The following is a 20,583-nucleotide window of genomic DNA, read 5'->3' as shown; positions in this document are numbered from 1 at the left end:
GAGTCAGTATAGAGGTAGAACACCAGCCACTTTTCTCACTCAGCAATACCCAAGGCCAGCTGAACGGCTTTCAACTTTGTGAACTGACTCAATTCACCTTCTCCTTCAGCAGCTTCAGAAACCCGTCGTGTAGGGCTCCATACAGCTGCTTTCCACCTTCGATGTTTTCCCACAATGCGACAGGACCCGTCGGTAAACAGGGCACAAGGCTTCTCATTATCCGGTAGCTCAGTATGTGGTGGGGCGTCTTCAGCATGTGCTACCTCTTCCTCTGGCACCGTTCCAAAATCTTTGCTTTCTGGCCACTTTGTGATCACTTCCAATATTCCCAGACAGCTAGGGCTCCCTATTCAAGCCTGTTGTGTGATTAATGTGACCCATTTACTCCACATGGCGTCTGTTGCAAGGTGTGTAGAGGGGACACTCCCTTTGAACATCCAGCCCAGCACTGGCAATCAAGGAGCCAGGAGGAGCTGTGCTTCAGTCCCAATCACCTCTGAAACAGCTCAAACCCCTTCATATGCTGCTAGTGTCTCCTTTTCAGTTAGAGGATAGTGGTCTTCTGATCCTCTGTATCCCCGACTCCAAAACCCCAGATCGATCCCGATTCTCCCCTGGTGCTCTCTGCCAGAGACTCCAGGTAGGGCCATTCTTCCTGGCTGCAGTGTAGAGAACATTTTTAACATCTTGCCCTGTCCAAACTGGCCCAAGGGCTACTGCATGAACTATTTCCTACTTAATTTGCTCAAAAGCCTGTCACTGCTCCAGGCCCCATACAAAATCATTCTTTTTCCAAGTTACTTGATAGAGAGGGCTTACAATCTGACTGTAATTTGGAATGTGCAGTCTCCAGAAACCCACAACACCCAAGAAAGCTTGTGCTTCCTTTCTGTTAGTCAGTGGGGACATAGCTGATATTTTATAAATCACCTCCACTGGAATCTGACAATGTCCATCTTGTCATTTTACTTCTAAAAACTGGATCTCTTGTGCAAGTGCCTTGACTTTACTATGCTTTATGGCAAAACCAGCTCTCAGAAGGATTTGGATTATTTTCTCCCCTTCCTCAAAAACTTCTCTGTGGGACTGGACTTGAAAGAATCAGACAGGATAGCAAGCACTGCTTCATTGTTGTTGTTAGAAGGAGACGTGCTGGAACTTGTAGGCCATAAACCTTGGGAAGCCTGATAAGGGGAATAGAGAAGTGCTGATAGGGGGGAGAATTACTGACCCATGAGTCATACGGTGCAGGAGGGAAGAAACTTAAGAGTCTCTGCAAAACAATTTAGTTGTAAACAGTCCAATTGCTAGAGTTTCATTAGCTACCAATCAGCTAGCGCTTTTGAAGCATAGCAACCAAGCAATGTAAAACACGCATCTTCTGATTTCGTCTGATTTTTTATATAAATGAGTGTTTTCTGCAATAAACTGACTGACTCCCTGCTTGCATCAAGCTGTGTCCCATGTCTCAATCGCGGCAAATTGGTGACCCCGACGTGATCTGACCGGTGTGATCCAACTGATGTGATTACAGGGCCGAGGAACCGCCTGACTGCGCAGCTTGCTGCGAGTCCCACAGAACGTTGACTGAGCTGCTGAAAGGAAGCAGGAGCCGGCCGGCAATAAATCCCTCCGGAGAGGTGAGCTGTGGGAAACAAAACATGGGGAATCAAGCATCTTCCCCGGAAAGAGATGTATATGAGCTCATGAAAGCTCTTCTTAAAAAGCATGGGAAAGTTATCTCAGGGCATGACCTTAAAGCCATGCTTAAATGGGTGCAAATGAAGATACCTGATGTAACCGCTTCTAGTATTTTTACTCAGGAACTTTGGGACGATGTGGGGGTGAAGTTGTGGGACTCTGCCACATCGGGAAACGTAGAAGCACAGCATATGCTTCTGTGGTGGAGGATTATTTTTGAAACCCTAAAAGCTCAAGAAAAGAGTAATAATGGCAACGTAAACGCAAAAGGGAATTCCCCCACGGTCCCTTCTCTGCCTTCGGAAAGTCAAAGTTGCCAAGGACCTCCAGAGGTCAGCGCCGCAAGCTATCCTCCGGAGGATGACCCCTTTGATCCAGGGCTAGTAAATCCTGAGAAGGAGCCAGACCTATATCCCCCTGACCCACGCGATGTGTGGGCTAATATAAGACGCCAGGCTTTAAAGGAAGGGGATCTCGAGATTGCTAAAACGATAGCTACTCTCATGATATATCAGGGCCAAGGGGTACAATGGGAGGCTTTATCTTTTCCTGTAATTAAGGAGCTGCACCGTACCGTCACTGAGCACGGGCTTTCCTCTCCTTATTTCATGAGCCTGTTATCTTATGTTTTTGACACTTATGTTATGACTCCTTATGATTTAAAATCTTTAGCACAATTATTGTTAACTCCAACTCAGTTTTCACTGTGGGAGTCACATTGGAGAAGAGGGCTCCAAGCACTTCTCACATTTGCGGGTCGCAATGATCAGACTGTGGCTGCTTTAACTATAGAGCATCTTACAGGCACGGGTCAGCACACTGATCCAGTAGCTCAGGCACGGGATATCCCTCGGGAGGCTCTTAAAGCGGTCCGGGAGGAAGCGAAAAAGGCTTTTTTTCAAGGTCCCTGACACACAAAAGCCACAGAAAGCTTTTACAACTATTACTCAAGAACCCCGAGAGCCTTATATGCAATTTATTGATAGATTAAAACAGGCTCTGGAGTGTCAGATAGACAATGCAGAAGCACGGGAAATTTTATTGTTGAAACTGGCTGTAGAAAATGCTAATGTAGATTGTAAGAAGCTCTTAAAATCCCTCCCTAATCCGAATCCTACACTGACTGAAATGGTGGAAGCTTGTAATAAAATTGGCACTGTAAATCATAAATTTGAGGCCATGGCTGCTGCCTTTGCAGATATGTGTGGTCCGTCAGGCTTGGGGAATTGCTACGGCTGCGGCAAACCAAAGCATTTAAAAAAGAACTGCCTGACTATGAACGCGGGGGCTAGACATCACACCCCTGGAATTTGCCCTAGATGCCGAAAAGGGTGTCATTATGCTAATCAATGTCAGTCTAAGTATGATTTTCAGGGCCAATTGATACAGGGAAACTGGTCGCGGAGCGCGGGGCGGCGACGTGTACAGACACAAGTACCGCAGCTGACATTCCAACCCCTCCAGAGGGAAGCAGCAGCGCCTCAAGTCTTCGTCCAGCAACAGCCGGGAGTGCCGGATTGGACCTGGCAACCGTCCACACAGTAACAGTACTTGATTGCTCAGTTCACTTGCTGTCGACAAATATTTCGGGATCCTTACCCCTCAAAACACAAGCGCTGTTATTAGGAAGATCATTTACCACATTATCAGGGCTTTTTTTACCAGGTGTCATTGACTCTGATAGTACTGATGAAATTAAAATTATGGCATGGACCCCATTTCCTCCCTGTACAATACCTAAAGGTAGTCGTATAGTGCAATTAATATTCATTCTGGTGGGGACAGACTCGCCCATTCCTAATCAATCTCCTAAAAGGCAAGGAGGGTTTGGGTCTACAGGAAACCCACAAATCCTGTGGGTGCAATCTATTTCTCAGAAATGACCCGTATGTCAATGTACCCTTATCTGCAGAGAGCAGCAAGTAGTAGTAAGTGAAATTATTAATACTGGAGCAGATGTCACGGTAGTATCTCTGGCTAAGTGGCCTCCACAATGGCCTCTGGCTAATGTATCCCAAGCATTGGCTGGAATTGGAGGAACTGGTAACAGCCACCAAAGTGTGGAATTAATCCAAATCCAAGGTCCAGAGGGGCACATAGCCTCTGTTAAACCTTTCGTGCTACCCGTCCCTATGATTCTGTGGGGGCATGATGTGCTGTCTCAGTAGGAAATGCCCATTCTAACCCATTTTTAAAAAGGGGTCATTGAAGCACGTAACACCCTTAAATTAACATGGAAAACCAATACTTCTATTTGGGTAGATCAATGGCCCCTACCACTGGAAAAGCTTCGCGCCCTCCAAGAATTAGTTATGGAGCAGTTAAAAAAAGAGCATATTGTGCCTTCTACTAGTCCTTGGAACTCACCTATTTTTGTTATTAATAAGCAAACCGGCAGGTGGCGCCTGCTCCATGACCTCAGAAAAATTAATGACGCTATGGAAGACACGGGAGCCCTCCAACCAGGACTCCCATCCCCCACTATGATTCCTCAAAATTGGTATTCGACTGTCACTGATCTTAAAGATTGCTTTTTTAATATCTCACTACACTCTGATGATGCTCCTAAATTTGTTTTTTCAGTTCCAAGCGTCAACATGCAAGCCCGTTGCAAAGATACCAGTGGGTTGTGCTGCCACAAGGAATGAAGAATAGTCCTACAATTTGTCAGTGGTATGTAGCTAAGGTACTTAGTCCAGTTAGGACTGCGATGCCCAGTGTCTAGTTATACCATTATATGGATGACATCTTAGTGGCCACACAACATCACGAGGTCATGGAGGAAGCTGTAACCCTTGTCACGGCTGCTGTTAATTCAGCAGGCCTCTGTATTGTGCCGGAAAAAATTCAAAAAATACCACCATTTAAGTACTTAGGTTGGCGCATCAGGGCTCAAACTATAGTTCCTCAACCCTTACAGATACAGACAGACATTACAAACCTACATGATGTACAGAAACTGTTGGGAACAATTGGGTTCGACCGCTGTTGGGAATTTCTAATGCAGATTTAAGTCCTTTATTTGAACTGCTCAAAGGAGATACTAACTTGCGCTCTCCCCGCAGTCTCAGCTCTGAGGCTGTTGACTCTTTGCAAAAAGTTGCCACAACGATTGCCGACAGGCGAGTTCACCGGTAGACCCCTGGATTACCCTTTTATCTCATTATTTTAAACCTCGTTTGACAACCTCATGCACTGATTTTTCAGTGGGACCCTCAGAAACCAGACCCACTGTTACTTATTGAATTGATCTTCTTACCAAATCAATCTACAAAAACTATTTTGACACAGCATGGGATGTTTGCTTCTCTGATAATTAAATCCAGACAATGCTTACTAACATTATCAGGGGTAGACTTTGCTTGTATTTGCTTACCTGTGACAAACATGTATTTACAATGGCTTTATCAGCAATCAGACACTTTTAGTATGGCATTAGCAGACTATATGGTTCAACTTACATCTCACCCACCTCCGCATAACCTGATTAATGCCAACATTCACTTGATATCCAGGCCAAAAAAAGAGTGATCAACCATTACAAGCCCTTACTGTATTTACGGACGGGTCTGGAAAATCGCATAAATCAGTCATCTTGTAGTTGGACGACAGGACTCGGACATAGAGACCGTTTATGGTTCTCTCCAGATAGTGGAACTGACTGCAGTTACTCGAGTTTTTCGGAGGTGGTCCACACCACTTAACCTTATTACTGACTCAGCTTATGTTACAGGAATTGTTGAGCGAGCTGAAGCATCTGTATTACATAATATCTCACATTCTGATTTATTTGTTTTATTATAAGAGTTTATTTTTCTCTTAGATTCTCACCCTCATCCCCATTTTGTTATGCATGTCAGATCGCATACTTCTTCACCTGGTTTTATTGCAGAAGGGAACCGACGAGCAGATATGCTGACGTTACTGGTACAAGTATTGCCAGATTGCATAGCACAAGCTAAACTCAGCCATTCTTTTTTTCACCAAAATGCTGGAGGTCTCAAACAACAGTTTGGACTTACCTCCCAACAAGCGTCTAATATTATCACTGTGTGTCCTGACTGCCAAAGGCATTCTTTCCCATCAATAGCAGGAGGAGTTAATCCTAGAGATCTACAGAGCTTACAACTCTACAACGGCAAACAGACGTTACACATTATCCAGAATTTAGTAAACTGAAATATATCCATTCTTCTATTGATACCTTTTCAAGTGCTTTGTTTTCTTCTTGTCACACAGGAGAGAAGGCACATGATGCCCGTAAACATTTAACACGTGCTTTTGCCACTTTGGGCATACCCTCTCAAATAAAAACAGATAATGGCCCTGCATATGTTTCAACTACAACAAAAGCCTTTCTTAACTCCTGGGGTGTGACTCACATTACTGGCATCCCCCATTCCCCTACAGGTCAATCTCTAATTGAACGCTCTCACCAGTCTTTAAAGCACTTACTACAACAAAAGAAAGGGGGAGAAAGGATTGCCCACCCCTGAGGAACGACTACAGAAAGCTTTGTATGTTTTTAACTTCTTGAATTGTTCTTCGCTAGATAATAATCCTCTGATAGTTCGACATTTCAATGCGAATACTTCGAGACATGAGTTAAAAGCCCCGGTGTTGGTTCGCGACCCAGAAACAGGTAAAATAATGGGACCATATCCCCTTGTCACGTGGGGAAGAGGTTATGCTTGTGTCTCCACAGAAAAAGGTCCCAGGTAGTTTCCAGCAGAGAACGTGCATCATTTCCATGAATCCCTACCTTGAGAACCCAACGAGGACTCCGCTCAACCCGCAGATCATCCTCCTGAACAACAATTCTCTGACCTTTTTGAGGCTACAGAGGACACCTACGGAACTTCATAAACTGAGGATTGTTAGATGAGCCAAAGCAAAGAAGTACTTGTGGTGGACATTGTCTGTGCTGGATGTGGGTATTGTGAACCCTGGGTCTTGTGTGTATGTTATAGTTGTCCTGGGAGGGGACCAAAGAAAAATGCAGGAAGTGATTTGCATGGAATAAAAAAGGGGGCAAAAAGAAGTCTTTAAAATGGTATCGACTTTTTTAACACTAATGACGATAGTGCAAGGCTATTTATTTCCCCCTGCACTCCCTAAGGTCAATGTATGGGTCACAGTAGCAAATATAACTGGACAAGACACTTTGTGCCTTGCCACTGCCTCACCTAATAACCCCTTCTCTACATGCCTCGTAGGCCTGCCGCTAGATAAGTAGCCAATACCTGAAAGTATAAAACACTTCTTTTCCAGCACTGTCACAAAATTTGACAAATGAGTGGGATGTATGGGTCTCCTTTCTCCCACAAGCTACTCTGGAACCACAAGAAATTGAGCTCCTTGGATCAGTAAAAATGGATTATTGTATTAAGTTTAACTATACAGGAAAAAAAAAAAAAAAATCAAAGGCATGGGATGTTTCTCCTGCCCATCCCATTTTTAAAAATGCTAGCGCTTGGTGTAATTACACAGCAAACAAACCTCTCCAAGTCTAGCAATACTCCCCTTTTGTTACTGTCGGGGATATTGTTTATTTGTGGGGATAGAGCATGGCCCGTTATCCCTTCTTATACAAAGGGAGGCCCATGTAGCCTCAGTCGCCTTTCTGTTTTGACTCCTAATACATCTACAATTTTACAGCATCGCTCATCCCACAGGGCAAAGCGTGGTATCCATGCATATACCCCCGACTGATGATAATGCAGAATTTTGGTCCTTGAGTCAACACTTTGCTGCTTCTTTTCTGTTACCAGGAGCTGCTGCTGGAAAAGCATCAGCAACATTAGATAAATTTGGCTGCTGGCTTGCTAAACAAACAAATGCCACTAGCAATGCTTTGTCTGGCCTCTTATTAGATGTAGATAGCATTTGCCATGCCACATTACAAAATAGAGCTGCTATAGATTTTTTGCTTTTAGCACAAGGCCATGGTTGTGAAGATTTTGAGGGCATCTGTTGTATGAATCTCTCTGACCACTCAGAATCGATTCATGCCAGTATCCAACAGCTTAAAAAAGGGGGTCTCTAAACTCTGACAAGATGATAGTTGGGATTGGTTAGACTCTTTGGAGGGTGGGGGCTATCAGGATGGCTAAGAAGCTTAGTAAAGACTATTGTTTATGTTTCAGCTGTTTTTATTCTCTTATTGCTTTTTTTACCTTGTTTGTTACAATGTTTGCAATGATTGATGGAACACTATGAAAAAGATTCTTTTTGTACAACAGGAAGGGGGAGATGTGGGACTGGACTTGAAAGAATCAGACAGGACAGCAAGCACTGCTTCACTGTTGTTGTTAGAAGGAGACGTGCTGGAACTTGTAGGCCATAAACCTTGGGAAGCCTGATAAGGGGAATAGAGAAGTGCTGATAGGGGGGAGAATTACTGACCCATGAGTCATACGGTGCAGGAGGGAAGAAACTTAAGAGTCTCTGCAAAACAAATTAGCTGTAAACAGTCAATTGCTAGAGTTTAATCAGCTACCAATCAACGAGCACTGATAAGAATTTTGAAGCATAGCAACCAATCAATGTAAAACACACATCTTCTGATTTAATCTGATTTTTTATATAAATGCGTGTTTTCTGCAATAAACTGACTGACTCTCTGCTTGCATCAAGCTGCGTCCTGTTTCTCAATCGTAGGACTACTTCTGCTGCATTATCCCATATGATGATGTCATCAATGTACTGTAAGCGTTCTGGGGCTTCATCTTGTTCCAATGCAGCATGGATCAGTCCATGGTAGTGTTTCCACCCCTGGGGCAGCCGATTCCAGGTGTACTGGACACCCCTCCAGGTAAAAGCAAACTATGGCCTGCGTTCTGTTGCCAGGGGAATGGAGAAAAATGCACTGGTAATATCAATCGTGGCATACCACTTGGCCACCTTCGACTCTAGTTCGTATTGCAGTTCCAACATGCTGGCAAGGCAGCACTCAGCAGTGTCGTGACTTCATTCAGGCCACGATAGTCCACTGTCAATCTCCCCTCTCCATTAGACTTTCACACTGGCCATATGGGGCTGTTAAAAGGGGGAGCACATCTTGCTGAAGACTCCTTGGCTCTCTAGTTGACAAATCAGTTTATGAAGAGGGATCACAGCGTCTTGATTGGTGCAGTATTGCTGTTGGTGCACAGTCGTAGTGGCACCCGTTGTTCTTCAACCCTCAGCAATCCCACCACAGAAGGATCCTCTGACGGACCAAGCAACACAGACAGCTTTTTAATTCCTTCTGTTTCCAAGGCAGCTATACCAAAAGCCCACCAATACCCTTTTGGGTCCTTAAAATACCCTCTTCTGAGATAACCTATTCCAAGAATGCATGGAGCATCTAGGCCAGTCACAATGGGGTGGTTTTCCCACTCTTTTCCACTTAGGCTCACCTCAGCCTCCAATATAGTCAGCTGTTGAGACACCCCCCACCACCGTCACTCCTAAAATACAAACGGGTTCTGCTCCTTTAAAATCTCATGGCATTAGAGTGCATTGCGCACCAGTGTCCACTAGAGCCTTATACTGCTGGGGGTCAGATGTGCCAGGCTGTCAAATCCACACAGTAAACTCGGTTGTCCCTGTTCTCTGCCTGGCTAGAGGCAGGGCCCTTCTAATGTTGGTCATAATACTCACTAACAACAAATGGGTTAGTGTGGTGTGCATGGGTTTCAGCCTCATCTTGATTACTGGAAACCAGAGCAGCATTTCTCCTGAAAGGACGACGTTCTGTACTTGTTCTTCCTTCCTGCTCACATACCTGCTTTTCTAGGAGATAGGTAGGTTTCACATCCCATTTCTTCATGACTTCTCCATGGTCACGCAGACAATGCCACAGCTTCCCCCATGGTGTGTACAGGTTCTCGAGTACAGAAATGATTGCTCCTAATAGCCAAGATTCTGGTCTGTGCAGGTGGGGAATAGGGCATGTTCTCCCTAAGTTGCTGGACTTCCTGAGATAATTGTTTCACAGCCGCAATGATGGGGGAAGAGACACTTTCTTCATATTGTTGTAGTTGGCAAACCAGTTCATCCACTGTTGGTCCCTCTTCGTTTGTCCAGTCCATTAGTGCTAATGTATTGGCATATAATGAGAGAGTGCTTCGTACAAGTCCTCCACATGGGTCAGACGCACTGGACTTCATCTGAGTCTGTGGGTAGCTGTGCATTATCTGGGTCATGGTAAACTACCTCCCGCACAGCTAGCTCCCTCAAGTATTGAATGCCTCTTTCCATAGTGGTCCACTTACTTGGTCAACATGTCAAGTCATCCTTGAAGGGATAGCTCTCCCTCACACTTGAAAGAAGTCGCTTCCAGAGACTAAGATTTTGTGCCTCCTTTCCAATGGCTTTGTCAATGCCCCCTTCCCTAGACAGGGATCCCAGCTGCCTTGCCTCCCGGCCCTCTAGTTCCGTGCCACTGGCCCTGCTATCTCAGCACTGCAGCAACCATGTAACAAGTTGCTCAGCTGGCTGGCAGCTGTAGTCTTTTCGTATGTCTCACAATTCACTCAAGGACAAGGATTGGGTGACTATCACTGGCTCTGCCTCCTCCTGTTCTCATGATGGGCCTGGTTCATCATCACCCTGTACACTGCAAGGGGATTTTCTTTTGTATTTCTTCTGTATGGGAGCAACTGACACTGCCATGAGCTGGTCCTCTGGTTCAGCTGCAGAGTCCATCCTTGGGGCTTGTAGTGGCTGCAGTCTCTGTTATTTGGTTAATCTTAAATAGTAGCTTAACCACAAGCAAAACCTGAACCACATTCAGGAACACACTAGCTCCTAACAGCACAGTAACCATGTTTAGATCAACATTCTACAGATATTTGAACCCCCAAATTTCTCCAACACAGCTGTAAATAGCCCCAGGACCGATGACCGCATGCTATCATAGATTAGCATCACATAGTTCACCCAGCTCTCATGGCATAGGAAACATGTATTGCATATGAGGTGATAAGATCGTAAGGAGCCAAACAATCCACATTTTACCCATTTTTTTTTTGTTATCTCAGTCAAAAAGAAAAGCCTCGGTGCCCTACGCTGGGCACCAAAAACTGTGGAGGTTTGAACTCATAGAGCAGCCAGACGCCACGTGGCCAGCCATTCACCTCCCCTTCCCCCCCTCGGGTAAAAGAGGAGAATTCGTGAGTTGAATAAAAAGAAAGAATTTACTAAATAGAACAAGAGAACAAGAGTCACAATAGTGAGTTCAAAAGAAAACAGGTAAAATGCAATAGAGTGGCTTACCGAAGGCAGCGACTGCCCCCCCCCGCTGCCAACAATACCACACAAGGAGCAGACTGCATTTCACAAACTCCCAGCAAAAAGCCCACAGGGAGAGAGCAACCCGCCCACCTGGGCATGACATCACATGGTATGAAATACTCCAATGAAAATTAGCTCCATCCTGGTCAAAACCAGGACAAACACACAACTTGTATTATATCAGAAAGCCTGAGGAAAGTTTTAATGATTCTACGCAGCAACTTCTCCCCACACCTGCAATCTCCTGGCCAGAGAGACAAGCAGAACTTTAAGCAGGCATCAGTCATTGCCAGTGTTAATGTAAGATTACACACAGGTCTGCCTGTGTGTTCAAGGCTTTAAGACAAGAAATTGGTTCTGTTTCTCACGTATCAGTCACATTGGAACTTGGTGATACAGTTCAGCAGACACTTGCTTAAAAAGAGCAAATTTACAGCATTTATATGCTGTAAATCTCTCCTAGAACCCTTCAGAAGAAATATTACTTTAATTTTATACCCTCCCTGATTCTTCACAAGCCTGTGGTAGCTCATGGAGAGTGGATAAAATCTAATGCCCATTAGTGGCAAACTCCCACAGGGTAAGTTCTCCTTCAGTTTTCCTTGAGTAAGACACTTGCAATGCAGCATGATTGTCCAATTACTATGAGATCCCTATCCTTATTGCAAACAGAACAATGAAGTTTATTAATAGCCATTACTCATTTTCTACAGTGGTTGTGAACAGCAGAGTGCTGTTTGCCAAATATGAGTAGCAGTAATGGTTTGTATCTATGCAGAGCTCGTATCAAACACTGAAGAATGGGCTTCATGGCTGATTAGCAGTAGGTGGGCTTCATTTGTTTGTTAAAAAAGCCCAGAAATTTCAAATTACAGCACCAAAGCAGTCACAATGCAAGTAAGTTTCCAATAATTATGCAATTTAGACCAAGAAGGATTAGGGTGCTCCACTATTGCCTCTTTTTACACTCCAAAGAGACAAACTGATTTTGTTTTTTCCTCTGCTGAAGAGATTTAAGGATCCTTTTAAAGCTTTAATATAACCAGCCAATTGAGCTGTACAGTAGATAAGAACTGTAGCATGCTCTAATTTGGCTGATGTCAAAAGCAGTTAAATCTTTTCTCTCTATCAGCGAGAGAATGACTAATCAGTCCAGAACTAAAGTATCTTTCATATATTCGGGTGACATGTTAGTTAATGTGTCACAGATCAATGCTTGGCTTTAAACATCACAACAGCTAATGACAAATACAACATGTAAATCAGGAAAAGTGTTAATTTTTCAACTGAGAAACAAGTTACTCCATTACTAAAAAATGTGCACTAATTCTGCAATTAAGTGGCCAATTTTTAGGCAAGTAGCTCAAGTATTCGAATACTGGCAAGCAGATGTAACATTTAAAGGCTACGTATAACTCCACAGCCTTTCTAAGGAGGGCTCTTCTCTCTGAAAGATCACCCTGACTCCAGCTGTTACTCCACACAGTAGCTGCACATTCCACACAGAAGCGTACTGGTTAGAAGTACCACAGGAGTTGTAGGTGGCAAGGACATACAGCAAGACCTGCCTTACATTCAACCCTGGTCCTTCTGTATCAACAGAAGGAAAAAACGAGCCCTTTCCTTTCTGAATCTCTCACCCAGCATCTTCAAAGATGACATAAAGAGATTCTCAAGAATGAAAACTAGTATTCTTCAAGCTTTTTGAAGCACATCATCCAAAAATTTTCCATGACAAAACTTTCTCATGCATGTTATTTTCACTCCTGATTTGGGATCCAGTTCAGTGTACTTGTCCAGACATGACACACAAACCAGATCTTATGACTTCAGAATGTTAACATTTGCAAAAGAAGGCCTAACATGGCTCACGAGCATTGATGTATTTGGACTTCTGCAAACTTTGGTGATACTGATTTCTATTCTTATGATTTCTATATAATTTGCCTTTGCTCATGAGCACTAGGCCGTTTTAACACTGTGAGTGTAATTCTGTTTAATCCAACTCTCCTTTTAAATAATCTTTCTTCATATTTAAGAGATCATGTCAACAAATATAGGGTGGGGAAAAGGTGCCTTTTGATTTAAGTAGAAATGCTGCAGCATTAACATTTTTTAAGATGAAAACCAGTGAGAACCTAGATCATTAGATGACATTTTTGTTTTACCTGATACATTAAAACACACTGGACAACTTTTTCTTTGAAAATATCAACGGCTGGAAATACACCAGAAGTGACACTCCTGATCTCTAGAGGAAAGGGAAATATGCATAAACCTGTCCTTCCTTGTCTTGTCTTTCAGTTCCAGCTACTAGGTAAGTCCCATCAGAGGCATGGAGTAGAGAGCTTTCAAAAACATAGCTGTCTTGAACTATAGCATAGATACAAAACAAATCACCTCAAAACACCCAATCCTCTTGAAGCTGACTGCTAGGCCATTTATAGCACTTAAAATTAGATACCCTGTTCATAGTACAACTAGACTTGGAGTTCCTTTTCACTGCCTGCTTCTCCTTCCCTGATGCAAATTTTTCAAGGATTTATAACTTGACTCCTGAGGATACCTGTCACGGGAAGGAGTTTATGATCTACCATCTAGCATCCTTCCTTTTTCCCCCCTATAATTACCTCCAAATGACAGGCTGCACCACAGTGATTTGTTATTATCACTAGCATGTAATCAGAGAACTAAACTCATAGAAAGGAGAAATATAGGGAGAAATCTGCTAACTCAAATTTCAGACCATCTGTCAACTTACCTAGAAACACCACAATACTCAAACAGAAAGCAAAGACTTCCACAGGACTTTATTAGAGTATAAGCCCCTAAACTTGTAAAGACAACTTTTTCTGAGCCTAGAGGCAGGGATGTCATCCTGATTACACACAGCCGTAGCACAGTTAGACAGTTATATTTGTGTTTTGTGCCAGACATTGGTTATTTGGGAATTTAAGGAGGCAAGCTTCCTAAATCAAGCACTGACAGAAACAGCATTTCTCACCTTATTTAAATTTCCTTAATGAAATAACATAAAGCCTTTCAGCAGCTTACTAGTCTTGATATATTTAATGTTAACTCCCCAAATTATTTATTCCAATACAAAAATATGAAGCCCAAAGAACGGAAGTACATGATAAACTGGGCTAGGACCATGAGAAGCACAGGTGAAAATGGACTTCAATTACTTTTTCTCTACAGGTCAGAAAAATCCATTTTCCTTGTTTAAAAAAATCTATTCTAGTTCTCACCCCAAACTAAGAACAGACAGTTAGAGGTAAATACTATCAAGCATTTAAGCTCAAAATAAGAGTCATTATTCCCAAACTACTGCATGTGGTCACAGTGATCTCTTGTGCTCACACTCACACATAACATCAGTATCAGACTTGTCTTTTCCCAGAAAAGAATCTGACAAGAAGGGAAAATACCCTGTACAGTCCTTTCTGATAGACATACACAAGGAACTGTTTCCAGAGGGGGAAGGTTTCAAGAACAGCAGTGAAGGTAGACAAAGTATCAGGATGAGGAAGAAACAGATGCAGACGAGATTATATTTTCATTTGTAGATTCACTTTCTATGGCATGGTTATAGCCGAGAATGCAATTAGCCTACTGCAAAATTCTACTCCATAATTTGGAGCAATTCACTGAGACCTTGCATACAGACCACTTTCCCCATATAAGGCAGCAATGCTTTTGCAATAATGAGGCAGGTAAACCACACTGAACCACAGATGATTTCTTTCAAATCATAACCAGGCACATTTTTAAACGTCATCAAAACATCTGTGGGATAAACTTAACAAGGGTTCATATAAAAGTGTGTACATGTGTCTGTAAATGCAAAATACATCCCTCCTAGTCCATCCATTAGCATGCAAGAAAATTAGGGGGTTCACTTCTGCCAGACTCCTGTCTGGACAAGAATTGGGGTGTTAAATACAAGGTGGATTCTAGAACTTACAGTATGGTAGCTGAAAACAGCCAGATCTTTCTCCATCATTGCATTATTTTATTTTTATCTGGCAGCATATCCTTGACTCAATTTTCTTTATTCTAGATGAAATTTGTTTCCTGTTAAATTTACCTTTCAAATACTACTACTTAGTGCCTTCCTGAATCTCTGCCTTTGCTGAGGCTAACCTATATTAAACATGCATAAAGTTTTAGTACAGCTTGTCCCCAACACACTTGTCTTGAAATTATTTTGGGATAAGATACTTGGGAATGTGCAAGTTTTAAGGTGGAAAAGCAGAGAAGAGTTGTGCTTCTGCACATTTTATATCAGTCTGTGACCATAGATAACTGGTTTCTTATGACATGCTGTTCCCACAGCATGTCAAAACACATCTGATCAATGTGTCCAATATCTCTGCAGAAAAGCACTCACACTCAGTAACACAGTATGGAAACATTAAAATGGAAGTATGATTTTTTCCCCATGAACAGTGTCTGTGCTAAATGTTGTCCTAATTTATGAACTGACAAGTTTCTTTGTGGAATACATTGCCGAAGTAATTTACTTATGTCAAAATTGATACAGGATTTAGCTGCATGCTATCTATTGTTTCTGTAGTTTCCACACCCTCCACTAAGATATTTTTCCATATTGAACTAATTTGCAAGTTTCAGCAGCAGCACAACTTTTTCCAGTTGCACTATGCAATTCACCTCCCACCTAAGAAGTTGTGTGGCAGACATCAGTCTTGACCAATTCTTTAAAAGCACTTAAAAGATTTCAACAACATTGGTTTCTCACACACTATTCAATACCTTGCTTTCGACTTCAGTAACAAAACACAAGTTTTAATTTCTCACGACTTAAGATAAAGCAGACATTAAAAACTCTACGTTGGTGTGTCACTGAACTGCTGCCCTATCTGGAAGTCAGGAGCTCAGACACTCCTTTTCACAGCTATAATCAAGTTTCTGAATAGTAATAAATTTATCATGCATTTATTAGCTATGCAGCTGCATATTTAGCAAGACAATATCCTGATAAAATGAAACCACAGTAACACATTCAACACCTGTATTTGTCTTGAGACACTAAACAAGAATGCTAATTTTTTGACTCAAGAGATTGTCTTGATTAAATAAAGTGCAAATTAGCCAGAATCTACTATTAAGTTGATAAATCAAATTGTGCCCATTCAAACTTAGAAATAAAAGGTTTTAATTAAAAAGGAGTTATTGTTTAATACCATAAATAGGGAGGAAGATTATCTGATCTGTTTTTCTAATAACCTGCTTTGCTTTTCAACTCCAGAGAAATTTTAGACACACTGTGGTGTATCTCTTACCTTCCTGACTGAAAGCTCTTCCACCTGCTATATTACATAGTGAATTATGTCCTCACGTACTCCTTATAAGCAACACTGGTATGGACATATCTGATCAAAAGCTTTGTTGTTATGCCCAAAGGACACCAGGTGGTGGTGGAAGACTCCTTAGTAGCATATTTGCATTCCTTATGTTGCAGCATTCACGTTGTCTTTCTCTTCAGGCTACCTTCTCTCTTTCAAAATCTGCACTGCTAATATATTTAAGACAAAGATAGCAATACTGGGTCCTCTGAAAGCCTAGCTAGCATAATAGCCTGTTCCTGAGACTACCTAAAAGCAGACATCACCAGCAAGAAGGTTAAGAGCAAAGCAAACATACACAAACACTTTTTTCAAAGCAGCTTCACAGATAACATGACACTGTTACCTGCGGCTGACATCTGGCTCATTCCACCCCACTCCATTTCCCAACATGGCCCTAGAAGGCTTTAATAAGCTGTACCAGGCTACCAATTTACAAAAACAGAGCCTGGTACAAGTCTCCTCACTCTACCAGCTTAAAACTAAGCACTGTGTTATTAACATTTACATTTGTCTCACTAATAAAAGTTGTTAGAAACATTCACTTATAAGTCCACATATTCACAAGCTACAAAAAAGTATTTAGCACTTTAAGGAAAGTGTAACAAGCTATTTACTTTTACCCTTTTTTCTAACTTTTATGCTAAACTCATTGTCTCCACACTTCCTGTCCTGATCAGGCAGCCATACAGTTTAGGAACAAAGGCTACTCCCACTCGTAACACTGACATTCCTATATAACATACCAAAATAAATAAAAAAACCTGCCAAGCCTCTGGGTAGTAGCAATTGAAGAGTTTAACTGTAAAGGCGTAAGGGCATCATAATTCAGGGATTCAGAGGGCAAGCTATGCAAGATTCCTTAGGTAACCGAGAATGACCCATAATTCACTAGCAGCCATAGGGAATTCAACTATCTACACAGCTTTGAGAGCAAGAAATCAAGTCAACAGTACATGAACTCATTTCTTCAGCCTTCAAAGCAAACAAATTCCATCCACAAGATAATTTCATGATTTCTGGCAGTGAATGTTTGATACATATATGAACAAAATACTTGGGCAAACAGTAAATATCAGCAGTTGACATTTTTTCCTTCTGTAAAAAAGTAATTATCTTTCTGCTTAGACACTATTTTCATTTTCTTATGAGGTAAATGTTATGAATATTTTTTAAAGAATTCCCAATGTTTTTACTGTGATACACCACACATCTTTGCAGGCACAGAGTACCTTTTCATGGTCTGTTACAACCACCTGACACAGCAGTGTCATTGGTATTTGTGCTGAAGTTCAGTTTCATTTGGCACCTCCAGAGCAATAACACATATACTCTGGAATAATAACTGGGAGAGAAGGAAAAAAAAAAACCACCACACACCGCTGTTTGAAACTCTGCTTGCAAGGGACACCAGTCCCAAGAGATGCTGCTCTCGGGAGAATGCCGGGTAAAAACCACAGATTTCTATACTAACTCTATAGGTCATAACTGCAGTTCAAACTTTAAAAAAATAAACCAAAGCATTTGCTAGTAGCTCACAATTTTAACAGTTCATCTGTTTTCTGCATTCTATTTCTACTGCATTTCTTACACAGCCTTCTAGTTACAAGTAGCTTCAAGACAAAAACAAAATTAAAATCTCATCCAACAAAGCTCTGATAATAGCAGGCCTGCTGATTTTATGGCTAAAATGAAAAAGCTTTAGTCATATTGCAAAGCAGTCAGAGACCAAACAGGGTAAGTACCACTGTGCTAGGCTCACACAAGAGAAGTCTCTGCCCTAAAAAGCTGACAAGTCTAAACAATTTTAAGTAATGTTTCTAGAAGTCTGGGGCACAGCATCCCACAGACTGAAAGAACTAGAGATAGTGCAGAAGAAAACAAGGGAGGGGTAAAGTCAAGTGAATCCCCTGTTACACACAGGCTAAACAGTAAGAGTATCCACCTGGGAGGCAGTTTTCAGTGAACACCTGTTTAAAGCAACCTCAAGATTCCAAACATATTTTTTGTGAAATACTGTGCTTGAAACTCTTCAAAAGCAAACAGGATTCAGAAATTCATCCTACATTATTAAAAATACTATGAAAAATGGTAATGGTTTATGTGAAGACTTTCTCTACTGCATGACTCTATATATTAAGGTGTTTATAAATACAGCTTTCCTCATAGGGTGATTAATCAAGCACTTCTTTTCCTTCTCTGGAAGAATATCTAGCTGAAACATGGGTTTCAGACAAAGACAGAAAAATGAACTATTTAATAGATATCTGGAGAAAGATAACTGCTATGTTAGTGAAGCTAAATAGACTGAGTCTAATTCCAATTAAGAGGATGAAAATGCTGAAAGGGATGCTTGACCTTACCCTCTTGAGTGTAAGAAAAGTAACCATCAAACTGAAGTTAATCTAGAAAGTGCTAAATCATGGGGGCGAGAAAGAGCACAAGGACATGAAAGCAAGCATGTATGTAACCATGAGCGCACAACATGCATATTCTTGTACACTGACTGCCATATATCCGTAATAACTGTCTGAAAAGCAATAATGACTAACCTCCACATTTTAGTGAAACTGTGCATCAGGCTCACACAGCAAGGCAGAGCTGGAGGTTTGAGTCCATCCATTTGAAGGAGGAGGGCAGGAACGCCATACAGAACCAGGTATTTCACATAAAAAAATAGTACTTGAGCTAAAGCCAGGCCACCTAAAAGGAAAAAAAAAATTAATCATACTTTAAACAAGTCCTGAAATACTTTTAAAACTTGTTAATACTGATTACTTCCAAACTGCCATTATTCAAAGAACTAAAGCAAGCACTATCAGTTGATGATACTATACATACTTTTGCCACAGCTCTAGGACACAAGCACATGCAATAACTTTAGGCACACACACACAAAATAGTACCATCATTCTGATATGAAAGCATCTGTATTTCCACTTTCAAAAAAAAATTCTTTGGACTGTGGGTATTGACTGCTGTGAAAAACAAATACTGACTTATGTTGAGCAAGAAACCAGAACACCCCAAACAACCACGTTTCACTTGTTCCTCCAGACAGGTATAAACAACGGTTATCTTTGCAACTTATACTGACAGCTCCACAGACACCTCATACGCTGTCATGGTTTTTTGTATCCCTCAAAATATCCCCTACAAAATCCCTCCTGCTGCAGCCAAGGCCTAGAAGACTGGAACTCCACTTGGCATAATGCTCAAGGCATATTTCAGTTTTTAAACCCACAGGACAAAGGCCTCCTTAAGGGGCACTTTAGCTGCCTGAGTTCCAGAAGAGAAATTTTGGCTGTGTTTGCTCACAGCTTAATCCCAAAGTATGGCATAAAATACAGCATCTTGCCCAGGTGTGAGATGGAAGTCATACTGGCTATTCTTAGAGTTATTACTCAAATTACTGTGAGCAACAATATTCAAATGCATAAAGCAAGATGATTCATATCAATATTATAAATCTTCTCTGCTGACAAAAACATTATTTGACCAATAACCATAAGAAGAAAATTCAGTAAAAAGCAGAGGCCAACACCTTCACAGAAACTGTTGAGAATTCACTCTTAAAAGTTCCACTGACTTCTGTCAGCTGTCAGATGGAAAAGTTCACTGAAGTAAAATCTAATCTCAAAGGAAGGAAAATAAAATCAAATTATTGTCATTTGGAAGAGTAAAAAAAATTATAAAATGCAATTGTTACATCTCCTTCCTTTCGAGTGTTTTGCTTTCCCTCACTGATATTAACTATGTTGTGATTTGACTGGAGTACTTTAGATAATGGAATTTTAAAACTTTCCAGCAGACTTCCCTTGGAGACAAAGTTTTTGATCTGACTCCAGCAGTTCACATCCATGAACATCTAAATCTGCTTTTTTTTTTTCCCCAAAAAAACATTCCTTTTGCATTCTGCTGACTAATGAGTATACTATGGATGACAACCAAAAGTTAAACAATAAAAATTCATCTAATATGTAACAACCTAGGGTGAAATTCTGGCATTAATAATGTAAATTGCAGAACTCCTGCTGGCCTAAACATGGCCAGCATTTTGCTGCTACAATCCAACATTTTTAGTTTTAGTATCATGATCCATGTGCACACTATAAGAAACAGTTGTGTCATACAAGATAAAAATTAATGTTAGAACAACATACCTAGACATGAAGCTTATGGTATTTTCCTTCAGGGAAACAGTCATCTAGTATTCAATAATATTCTTCCCCAG

The 20,583-nt window shown here is 41.5% G+C and overlaps 1 protein-coding gene across 1 annotated transcript in view; it reads right to left on the bottom strand.

The window, feature by feature from the left end:
* HHAT (hedgehog acyltransferase) overlaps positions 1-20,583 on the bottom strand; it is a 186,759-nt gene that overhangs the window by 145,978 nt on the left and 20,198 nt on the right. Inside the window, exon 8 of the mRNA XM_074926062.1 lies at positions 18,902-19,052. Coding sequence (XP_074782163.1) covers positions 18,902-19,052 — 151 coding nt within the window. The remainder of the gene's footprint in view (positions 1-18,901; positions 19,053-20,583) is intronic.

Source organism: Athene noctua, chromosome 1, assembly GCF_965140245.1.
Source record: "Athene noctua chromosome 1, bAthNoc1.hap1.1, whole genome shotgun sequence".
In the NCBI taxonomy this organism is placed as follows: domain Eukaryota; kingdom Metazoa; phylum Chordata; class Aves; order Strigiformes; family Strigidae; genus Athene; species Athene noctua.
The sequence above is the reverse complement of the archived record's forward strand: the minus strand, read 5'-3'. Positions and strand labels throughout refer to the sequence as shown.